Here is a 12012-nt window from a genome sequence, read left to right as displayed (position 1 = left end):
TCCCATATGGGGGGCCCCAGGTGGAATAAAATGCCAGGATATATTCTGGTGGGCATAGCCCGATAGGATTGCTTCTTGGGAAGATCGGATAAATTCCTTAGCCAAGGATCTCGAGGCGCCAACAAACGTTGTGCCGTTATCAGAATGAATGTGTAAGGGACATCCCCTACGAGCAATGAAACGACTGAAGGCAGCTAGAAAGGCAGATGTGGAGAGGTCTGAAGTGGCTTCAAGGTGTATTGCCTTGGTGGAAAAGCAGACAAACACACATACATAACCCTTGGTCATGCGGCAACCTCTTCCTCCATAATATTTAATGTCGAATGGTCCGGCAAAGTCCAGGCCTGTGTGAACAAATGGACGTGAAATTTCAGCTCTCTCTGGAGGGAGAGCTGACATGAGTTGGGTCTGACATCTACGCCTATAGAGGATACAAGGCTTACATTTGTTTATAACCGTCTTTATCAAGTTCTTAACTTTTGGAATCCAATACTGCATACGGATCAACCTTAGAACCAGTTGATTGCCGCCATGGAGGGAAATTTCGTGGACAAAACGAACCAATAGACGGGAGAATTGACAATTATATGGCAGTATAACCGGATGTCTTTCATTATACGTTAAGAATGGAGAAGAAGTAAGCCGACCACAAATCCGTAAAACACCTTCAGAATCGCAAAATGGATTTAAATTCAAAAGCGAACTTGATTTCAAAATGGGATTTTTTAATGACAAGGACAAGTATTCCCTTGGATAGAATGCCTTCTGACTCATGGCAATCAATCGGTCCCGAGTCATTGTTACCTCGGAATTTGATAAAACTCTGGAATCAGCACGAAAATCTGAGCGGTACTTCGAGTGTGTCCTAAAATAAAAACGGTATATGTATGACACGACTCGTAAGGCTCTAGAGAAAGAAGAAAATCTGTCTAGAATATCCTCAAAGTGGTTAAAATAGGTAAAATTAACCTTCAGAGATTTCCTCTCGATCTCAATAATCTCTGAGGGCACATGGCCCGTCACGGGCCATGAATCGCATGATTCCATCAGCCACTGCGGCCCCTTCCACCATAATCGGCTTTCAAGCAGATCCCTAGGATATACACCCCTGCTTGCCAAATCGGCTGGGTTACATTCGGAGGTCACATGACTCCAATTGGAAGGACTAATAACCTCGACAATTTTGGATACCCGATTGGCCACAAACGTCGCCCAATAGCATGGAGGTTTGGACAGCCACGAAAGCACGATTGTGGAGTCCGTCCAACAGTATATAGAATACGAATCGACATTCAACTGGGGTATAATGCCGTCAATCATATCGGCGAGTAATGCTGCACCACACAATTCTAAGCGTGGGATAGAAAGGGTTTTGATTGGCGCAACTCTGGTCTTGGATAACACCAGATTGGTGGCAATGGAATCGTTCACCTCAATACGAACGTAAAGAACAGCTGCATATGCCTTTTCAGAGGCATCGCAGAACCCATGGAATTGGATCTTAGAATTCGGAATATATTGGAACCACCGAGGAACTCTTATCTGGTTGATTAACAGATAATTGTCCTGAAACAACCTCCATTGGGACAGAGTCGATGGAGAAATAATTTCGTCCCAGTCAGTCTTTTCCATCCAGATTTGTTGCATAATTATTTTTGCAATAATAATGCATGGCGAAAGCCATCCTGCTGGGTCGAAAAGTTTGGAGATTTGGGATAGAACCTCGCGTTTAGAAAAGGCATTTGTAGCCGGAAATGGCTGTATGGAAAAGTAAAAACAGTCAGACATCGCATTCCAGCGAATGCCCAACGTCTTGGCGGTGCTCCGATCATCAAACTGAAGGAAATCATCGCGTAGTAGATCCTCGGAAGGAATGTCGGATAAAATGTCTCTGGAATTCGAGGTCCACTTTCGCATCTGAAAACCTGCTGATTTCAAAGCCTGAACAAGCTGAAGCCGTGCGCCAATAGCATCTGAAACCGAATGTGCTCCTACCAAAGCATCATCCACGTACATTGAATTGCGAAGTATATCGCTTGCGAGAGGATAAATGGATTGAACGTCTTCTGCTAATTGCAGAAGCGTTCGGATTGCCAAATAAGGGGCACAGTTAACACCGAATGTAACTGTCCTAAGCTCATAATCCTGGATAGGTAGATCTGGACTTCTCCGGAAAAGAATACGTTGAAATGAAGCGTGCGATGGATTCACAAGAATCTGGCGATACATCTTCGAGATGTCGCCATTGAATACAAATTGAAAAAATCTCCATTTCAAAATCAGGATAGTAAGATCCTTCTGTAGAACCGGCCCCGGATATAGAACGTCATTAAGACTCGTCCCATTGGAAGTGGAGGATGAAGCATTAAATACGACTCTCACCTTCGTAGTCGTACTTTCTGGTTTTATAACCGCATGGTGGGGAAGATAATAAAACCTTGTGGAATCCCTAGAACAGGGAGGGGGAACCATCCTCATATGATCAAGGCGAACATATTCTTCAAGGACATCGTCATATTCCGCCTTGAACTCGGGAGTTCGAAGAAGCCGGGCTTCATTCTTATAAAATTGTGCCATGGAACCATTTCTGGATTCCCCAATGTGGACCTTACTCGGAAATTCCTCCTTAAAGGGAAGAGAAACCACGTATCGACCATCGTCAGAACGTGTGGTGGTACGAAGGAATAGATCCTCACAAAATTGATCCGAGGGAGACAAGAATCTCCTCCGGGGAAGTTCCTCCACCTCCCAAAAACGTGAAATCTCTTTATCTAAAGAGATTTCACAGAAATACGAAACAATAGTGGAAAAGGAGCCCGTTGACTGGACAGGTACCGGACCTGTGAGAATCCAGCCAAACACTGTCTCCTGTGCCATCAAGGAGCCACAAACCGGACTCCGAATTCCTGATAGCATTATCGAAGGAAGCAGATCTCCACCCAATAACAAGTCCACCTTAGAACTCCGGAAGAAATATGGGTCTGCAAGAGGAATATCAGGAAGGGAAGAAAGTAGTCCCGGATCCAAAGTCCTTGATGGTAGACCACCCGCTAGGTGGGGCACTACCAAAGCCGACGCCGATAGCTCGAACTCACCGTTTAAAGTAGAACGTAGAGTAAACGTACATTCTTTTCGCACAGACGCTGAAATGGAGTTATTCAAGCCAGAAATCTGGGCACTTGTGCGCCTGAACGGAAGTCCCATAACATTAAAAAGTCTCTCGGATATGAGAGTGCCCTCAGAACCCGAATCGACCAAAGCCCTCGCGGCGAACTCCAGACCCCCATGGCATACAGTAACCAGGGCCGTGCCCAATAAAACACCCCTAGAATTCGATGAAAAACATGACTGGATGATATTACCTGAAGAAGATTCAGTGGACTGTATTGAATTCGAAGTGCCTGGCTGGGATGAGTTACTAGGACTTGGAGGTGGGGTTGAACTATGTGTGGATGAATTCGAAGGCAAACCCTCCTTATGGAGGAGTGTGTTGTGCTTCTTATTGCACTTGTAGCAGGAGAATTTGCTAGTGCAATTTCTAAGGGTATGGACCTTCGAAAAACAATTTATGCATAAATTATTTTTCTTTATCGCATCGTATCTCTGACTCTGAGACATCTGCAAGAACTTCGGACATTTGCGAATGACGTGGGACTCTTTGGGGCAAAGATGACATTTGCCAGTACCGACCTTAGTTTGAAATGCACAGACATTACCACCATTTCGCACCCCAGTGGGCCTTGAAGGCCCTCTCTGATTCTGCCTAGAAGTAGAAGCAACCGAATCAGATTGTCGCCTTATCTCAGACACGGATTCAAGTGTCCTATGTCGGTCCGTCAGAAACTTATCCAATTTTGACCACTTCGGAATTATGGTCTTATCACATAAGGTCTGCTCCCACAATGTAAGTGTCGAGTTAGGTAAGCAATTGGAACATATGAAAATGAATATTGCATCCCACTCCTCCACCTCTACCTCGTAGAGTCTCAACAATTCGATGCAAGAATTAATATCCCTCTGCAAAGCCTTGAGTGCCACTGCCGTTTCATCCGTAATGACAGTAAGTCCGAAAAGTCTCTTCAATTGAATATTTATTAGGACCCTCCTGTTCTCGTATCGCGAACAGAGGTTTGCCCATGCCACCTTGAAATTCTCATTCGTCAGAGGCACTTTACCCACAATGTCGTTCGCTTCACCCCTCGTCTTCTGGCTCAAGTGAAAAAGTCTCTCCACTGAACTCAACCTTGGATTTCTAATACAAACTGCCTCGAATATATCCCGGAAAGTGGGCCACGATGAGTAATTACCATCGAAAATGGGAATTTCACATGGCGGCAGCTTGAAACCAAAACCTGACGTCGTCTCCGATCTAGGAGCCTGAATTGGGGCAGAGAGCTCTTCGATAAGCTCACGGAGTCGTGTATTACAACGACAGTAAGTGACATAGGCACTGGTATATTTGTGTCGCACGGTACCCAATTCCAAATCATCCGTCTTACCCTCATCGTCTTCCTGTTCCTCACTAGCCATATCAGACAGACATTGCTCATATGAATACCTGAGCCTCTCCCAAATTGAGGTCAACTCTTCCTTGTGAACCTCTAGCGAATGAACAGATGTCATAGGGAAGTCCTTGTCATTCAAGCTCGCCTCGAAGACGACAAGGTTATCAGCCAACCGGATAAATTTGTCCAATGACATATTGAACCCGAACTGCGTATGCAAATTTGGAAAGTGTAATTATCGGACAGAATCAATTATGGAAATTTAAATCTTTAGCGAATACTGGCACAAGGCAATAAATTTAGCAAATTCCTCAAAGTACTTCTAGAAGCTGCTGTCCTGCCAATATTAGCAACACTGGACACACTATATACTCAAAAGATTAGATAATTTAACGATAAAAGAAGCATACAGCAAAAATAAATATTCGATTTTAAACTAGATAAATATTTAATGGAAATTTGGGTTTATAGCACGAAAAATTTAAGTTAAAAAGTTAGAAAGCTGAGAAGATTCAATTCAGAATATATTGAAAAACTGAGAAAATAATTTCAACCGAGTGAAGAAAAATAGTTATTTAAACAACAAATACAAATGGAAAAATATTTTAGAAATTTCAGTCTCTTGAAATGTATCGAATTTTAATAAAATATATGACATAATAAAATGCTTCGGAACGAACTCACTTTTAGCAATAGCAATCAATAAAAAATGTAGATAAAAAAACAAAAAATATAAAAAATAAATAAAATTTAAAGAAATATATGATATTATATTTAAAAAATAACTCAAAGGATTCAGCTATCGAAAACTTTCAGGTATATAGCGCTGAAATCGTATATTCCGTCTCTATACTTTCACAGGGTTCGCTGGGATTACGTGCTAAATTCATAAAATTCCAATTGAGGTGAAAGCAAGCAAACAGCTGACGAGGTCGTTGACCTATCTTTTCTTTTCTTCCCTATTCAGAGAACCAGGGAAACAAAATGGGACTAAATAGAACACCAAACTCTTTCTCTCTCTCGGCAAGGTACACGGCTGCGGCAAACAGAGAGTTAGCTCCATAAGGTGGGGGCGTCAACAAATTAAATGAGACGAGATAAATTGAGTGAGACCACCCGCATGCAAAAGAAGGCAGGGATGCCAAATAACTTTTCTTCTTAAATCGTTCACGGATTGTGCAAATTCGATGGGAAATGGACAACTTCGAGTTTATATACTAGAACGAAAATAGCAAATTGTACTACGGGGTCTCTAACCATTCAATCTGTGTCTCAGGGCATTTCCCCAGTAAAGAACAGTTTTGATGTCAATCTAATAAAAATCCTCTAAGACCAACGCAAGTGCATGTCACGGAGTTTTTTTTTTTTTTACAATGAACCCAAAGAAGATCTCACAGCCTCGCATAAAAAATATCTTCCAACGTTCCTCAGGATAATAAATTAATAGGTGTCAATAAGATATTTCGGCAACTCTATCAGAATACCGCATACAAAAAATCAGTAGAGCAACCGAAGTGAGTGGGGGGCGAGGTTATGTCGACAAAAAATGGGGAGACATAAAAGAGCCGCTTACACACTTGTAACTAGGAACCTGTTCCAACACTCCCACTGCTATGATCACTCAAGAGAACATGTAAGTAAAAGGTAGAAGATATGTACCTTCGATTACACTCAAAGAGAAGGTCGATTCTCATAGCATAATAATATACGAGTGGGAAGCATTACAACAGCAATCTATTGTGCTGGGATGTTTTAACATCGATCCCCGCACTCTTGGTGGATAACACATGTATAGTAAAGAAACAAAAGAAACCGCATTTAATGGACGGACGGACGGTGCTAATACTATCCCCTTATGGCGAATTTGAAGGGAACTCTTTGACTGTTGTATCACACGTGGTTTTTTTCAAAGGGAATTATATTAACCAAAAAAAATATGAAAAAACTCACTGTAGATCTTGGACACCACTATCCACTTGTTTCTATATGCCTTTTAATGGGTATTCCCTCTTTAATGTTGGAGTTTAATTATGCGTTGGGCAGCAAATTAATTTATATTTCCTTGGTTATTTCCACTCGAGCTTATAGTTATAGCTGGACCAAACGGAACTGTCGTTGGATCATCATATATGGACAGGAATATATGTGTTTTGGCTGGTATTCGATTTATTGGAACTTGTAGTATTTTTGGCGCGCTTTTTCACCAAATTAACGCAAAATAATTTTGCCGTAAAAACACTTGTTAAAGATCACTTTCGCACTATATTCGCAACTGAATGGGAGTACAATAAGAAATGTAAACTAACCTGTTGAGATGATGAGTAGTGTAGAGATTTGGATTGGAGTAGGAAATCCCAGTGAGTGTCTCCCAAGAGCAAATGTCTCCAAATATACGTAGCTATCCGGTTCGAAAGGACCAACTGTTGAGATGGAACAGCTGAAGTCTACTTGGAGGAGAAATGAGACATCACATGAGCCGAAAACAATTCAAAATCTCAAATGGTTAGAGTAGATGAGACTTGGTTGCTCCAGTGCAATATGGAAGACAAGAAATAGGAAAATTGAAACGAATTAGGATTGGATTGATTTAAGGGGATTTATTTTCGTAGTCTTACCAGTACAACGGTTGCAAGTGAACAAGAAGGTATGCTAACGAAATTCTATCGGAAGTCGTCTTAGTACGATTGTCAAAATTATTCGTTAAGTTGTTGCTACAGCCGTTGTAGCATAAACTTGTGGCAACGTCTTAGATATATTAATTGTATTTGGGGATTTTTTTTTGAACGAAGTTTTAGGGATTTAGGTATGAGGATTTGTTTATGGTATTTTGGCATAAACAGATATCATCTCACACGGTAACGCCGACCATTCAAAGTTACGTTACGATTCGCATAATCTTTGAAGAAGTACGGTCCAATGATGCCACCAGCCCATAAACCTTACCAAACTGTGACTTACGACTCGCATCATCTTTGCAGAAGTACGGTCCAATGATGCCACCAGCCCATAAACCTTACCAAACTGTGACTGTGACACCAAACTGTGACTTACGACTCGCATCATCTTTGCAGAAGTACGATCCAATGATGCCACCAGCCCATAAACCTTACCAAACTGTGACTTTTTCTGGATGCATTGCTAGCTCTTGCAATGCTTCTGCCTGATCTTCACTCCAAAATCGACAATTCTGTTTATTTACATACTCATTGAGCCAAAAATGAGCTTCGTCGTAAAATGGAAGAAGCGCACGATGAACTTTCTTAACAGAACACTCATTTTGATAATCAAATTGAATAATTTGCAAGCGTTGTTTGCTTGTAAGACGATTCATGGGTAAATTATAGACCAAACTGAAAATGTTAGATGGTGAAACAAAACACGCAACGTGCGTGAGTTGTTTAAACTAGTGTTGTCAAAAAGATAATAGCTAAAAAATCACCATTTAGAAGGTATGTCGACTTTTACAACTAGGACTGGGGATACCGAGAAGTTTATACTATCACTTAATTCTGTGTTTAATAAAGATCTTTGTAATTGAAGAAGTGAAGAAATTTCTAAAACACTAAGTCCTGTACAATACCTACTTTTGTGCCTATGGTATCACAATAAAGTAAAATGTCTGACTCAGATTTCAGAGAGCGAAATTACACCCAAAATTTAAATGGTTCAACATTTTGCTCACCATTCTCTAGATTTACTTCAGTGTTGATTGAGCTTGTTGCGCTGGGGCATTCATCAGCTGTTTTACATTGTAGAATGATGCGCATGCGCATCGATCAAATGTCAATAAAACCTTCAATGTACGAGCATGCATTGCAAAACAAGTTTCCATGAGATTTTGTGTAAAAATCAAAGGTTGAGATATGGTAAGAAAAACAGATCTCACATCGATGTAAAACCACATTGGCAATGGAACTTTGTTCAAGCTCCAGTATGCACTAAGCCTAGGAGGGTATTCCATATCACCCACATATCATAGTTAATCTCTCATCCATTCACACAAACATAAAAGCCTCATAGTAGGCCGTGTACTAGACAGCATTACGTTGCAGTTAATATCTTCTTTTGTGGTTGCACAGCATTGACATGTGACCCTTTTTAGATGCGTTCTTTTGGTCAGTGCTTATGATATTTTGTTTGTGGCATGTTAAATTAAAACTGCCAAATATTATAGATTGTGGGAAAAGTACAGATTTTCAGTCCTATGGTGTGAGCATAGAAAATGGATAATTTGTGAATTGGTTGTTCATTACACGTATGATGCTTTGGCTGACAAACTGCAACATCATTTTATGCAAATGAAGTTGGCAAGAGAGGATTATGAAGCATTCAACACTGCGGAGTGGGTCAAAGCATTTGGCAGAGCATTGATTAACTTTGAGGGGGCCATTTCTGTAGTGACTTTAGAGTGTAGATGACAGGGATCATTTCTATAGTGGTAAAGAAATCTGATTTAGAAATGAAGAGTGAAGGGTCATATGACGTGGTCACATTTTGCATATCACTTAGTGGTTAGAATTTCGTGCAGTGCTCAAAGGTTGAGATTTTATGTTGCAAATGCAAACTTTTGCCCTCTAACATTCCATTAAGGAACAGTGGCGAACTTCGCATATCAATGGGTGCTGTCCGATTCAAGTTTAAGCTCAATGATAAGGGGCCTCTTTTTTTACAGCCGAGTCCGAACGGCGTGCCGCAGTGCGACACCTCTTTGGAGAGAAGTTATTACATGGTATGATGCCTCACAAATGTTGCCAGCATTAGGAGGGGAAAACCACCGCTGAAAATTTTTCTGTTGGTCACAGCAGGATTCGAACCCAGGAGTTAAGCATCGTTTATGATATACTTACAATAGGATGGGGGTATATTAATTTCGTCATTCTGCTTGTAACACCTCGAAATATGCGTCTGAGACCCCATAAAGTATATATATTCTTGTCATCGTAATGTCATTTTAAGTCGATCTAGCCAAGTCCGTCCGTCTCTCCTTCCGTCTGACCGTCCGTCTGGCTGTCGAAAGCACGCTAACTTTTGGAGTAGTAAAGCTAGCCGCTTAAAATTTTGCACAAAAACTTTTTATTAGTGTAGGTCAGTTGGGATTGTAAGTGGGCAATATCGGTCCATGTTTGGATATAGCTGCCATATAAACCGGTCTTGGGTCTTGACTTCTTGAGCCTCTAGAGGGCGCAATTCTCATCCGATTTGACTGAAATCTTGCACGTGGTGTTTTTGTATCACTTCCAACAACTGCGCTAAGTATGGTTCAAATCGGTCCATGTTCTGGTATAGCTGCCATATAAACCGATCTTGGGTCTTGACTTCTTGAGCCTCTAGAGGGCGCAATTCTCGATCTTGGGTCTTGACTGCTTGAGCCTCTAGAGGGCGCAATTCTTGTCTGATTTGACTGCAATTGTGCACGTGGTGTTTTGGAGTTACTTCCAACAACTGCGCTGAGTATGGTTCAAAACGGTCTATGTTTTGATATAGCTGCCATATAAACCGATTTTGGGTCTTGACTTCTTGAGCTTTTAGAAGGCGGAATTCTCTTCCGATTTGACTGAAATTTTGGCCGTGGTGTTTTCGTATCACTTCCAACAACTACGCTGAGTATGGTTCAAATCGGTCCATGTTATGATATAGCTGTCATATAAACCGATCTGGGGTCTTGACTTCTTGAGCCTCTAGAGGGCGCAATTCTCATCCAATTTGACGGAAATTTTGCACATAGTGTTTTGATACTACTTCTAACAACTGTGCTAAGTATGGTCAAATCGGTCCATATTTTGATATAGCTGCCATATAAACCGATCTTGGGTCTTGACTTCTTGAGCCTCTAGAGGGTGCAATTCTCATCCGATTTGACTGAAATTTTGCACGTGGTGTTTTCGTATCACTTCCAATAACTGTGCGAAGTATGGTTCAAATCGGTTAATAACCTGATATAGCTGCTATGTAAACCGATCTTGGGTCTTGACTCTTTAAGCCTCTAGAGGGCACAATTCTCATCCAATTTGACGGAAATTTTGCACAAAGTGTTTTGGTGTCACTTCTAACAACTGTGTTAAGTACGATACAAATCGGTTCACAATCTGTTATAGCTGTCATATAAACCGATCTTGGATCTTGACTTCTTGAGCCCATAGAGCGCGCAATTCTCATCCGATTTGGCTGAAATTTTGCTTGAGGTGTTTTGATATGACTTCCATTAACTCTGCTAAGTATGACGCAAATCGGTTCATAACCCGATATAGCTGCCATATAAACCGATCTGGCATCTTGACTTCTTGAGCCTCTAGAGGGCGCAATTGTCATCCGATTTGAAAGAAATTTTACACAACGGCTTCTCTCATGACCTAAACCATACGTGTCTAATGTGGTCTGAATCGATCAATAGCTTGATATAGCTCTCACATAAATCGATCTCCCGACTTTGCTTCTTGGCCCCTACAAGGCGCAATTCTTATCCGAATGGGCTAGAATATCATCCAATGACTTCTACTACAGTCTTTAACATTCAATTCATTAATGGCATGAATCGGACTAGGAATTGATAAATAGCTTACAATTTTTATCCATTATTCTTTGTTTGCCTAAAAGAGATACCGCTCAAAGAACTCGACAAATGCGATCCATGGCGGAGGGTATATAAGATTCGACCCGGCCAAACTTAGCACCCTCTTACTTGTTTCTTTATTTTATTTATTTATTTATTGCTATCCCACACAACAACAATGGGATAGATACCCCTTATCATAATGATCTATTTTAACCATATCAACCGTTTTTGACATTTTAGAAATTTTTTATTGTTCTGCAAAATTCTCATTTATTCAATTCAAGTCGCCACCCTTTGATACCAGGAATATTTCAACTTAAACATGCCAAAGCAAATTCATCTTTGGGCATCACATGTTCAATGCTTTCATCCGCCTGTCACTGAGTCATTAATTCACAAATCTTTCTTTTATTTCGATAATGTTTCATGGCTTGTCACCCATATGAGCTCTTCTTTTCTCATATCGAACTGTCTATCTGTCTGCCTTACTTTGGTCTGAGTGTGTGTTGTCTATCTTATGATAGCTAGAGTCACATATCGTAGATTTCGATTGAATCTCCGGCCATACATTACACGCCCATACTTCAATTCCAAAGAATTGACAAATTATTTCAGTCATTTATACCAATAGCAATTCGTTTTGTTTCATCTGCGTCATCATTCACGCTGTCTGTTTGTTTTGTCGAATTGGGAACTTAAAATAAATCTGATTTATTTTCTGGCACTATGTGTGTTTGGTTTTTGGAGAGGAAGTTCGTGACCATTGTGGTTTAAGATTTTCACATGGCGCCCAAAGGTAGGCTCAAAGCAACCATAGCCAGATTACAAATAACGGCATTGCTAGTATTTATGTCGCCAAGCCAATGTTGCCAGCATTTCCACCTCTGCCTTCCCGCCATACCATCAGTATGCTCATCAACGCCAATTATCACGTGTATTAAATATGGCGTAATC

General features: G+C 40.9%; 1 protein-coding gene across 1 annotated transcript; it reads right to left on the bottom strand.

Moving 5' to 3' along the window:
• Nucleotides 1-273: 273 nt before the first annotated feature.
• Nucleotides 274-4530, bottom strand: LOC131998415 (uncharacterized; the record flags this gene model as incomplete). The annotated part of the gene is made up of 1 exon (XM_059370706.1): nt 274-4530. A coding segment is annotated over exon 1 (4257 nt), but the record flags the coding sequence as incomplete, so codon positions are not given.
• Between the last annotated feature and the right edge of the window lie 7482 nt (nt 4531-12012).

Source organism: Stomoxys calcitrans, unplaced genomic scaffold, assembly GCF_963082655.1.
Source record: "Stomoxys calcitrans unplaced genomic scaffold, idStoCalc2.1 SCAFFOLD_68, whole genome shotgun sequence".
NCBI lineage: Eukaryota > Metazoa > Arthropoda > Insecta > Diptera > Muscidae > Stomoxys > Stomoxys calcitrans.
The sequence above is the reverse complement of the archived record's forward strand: the minus strand, read 5'-3'. Positions and strand labels throughout refer to the sequence as shown.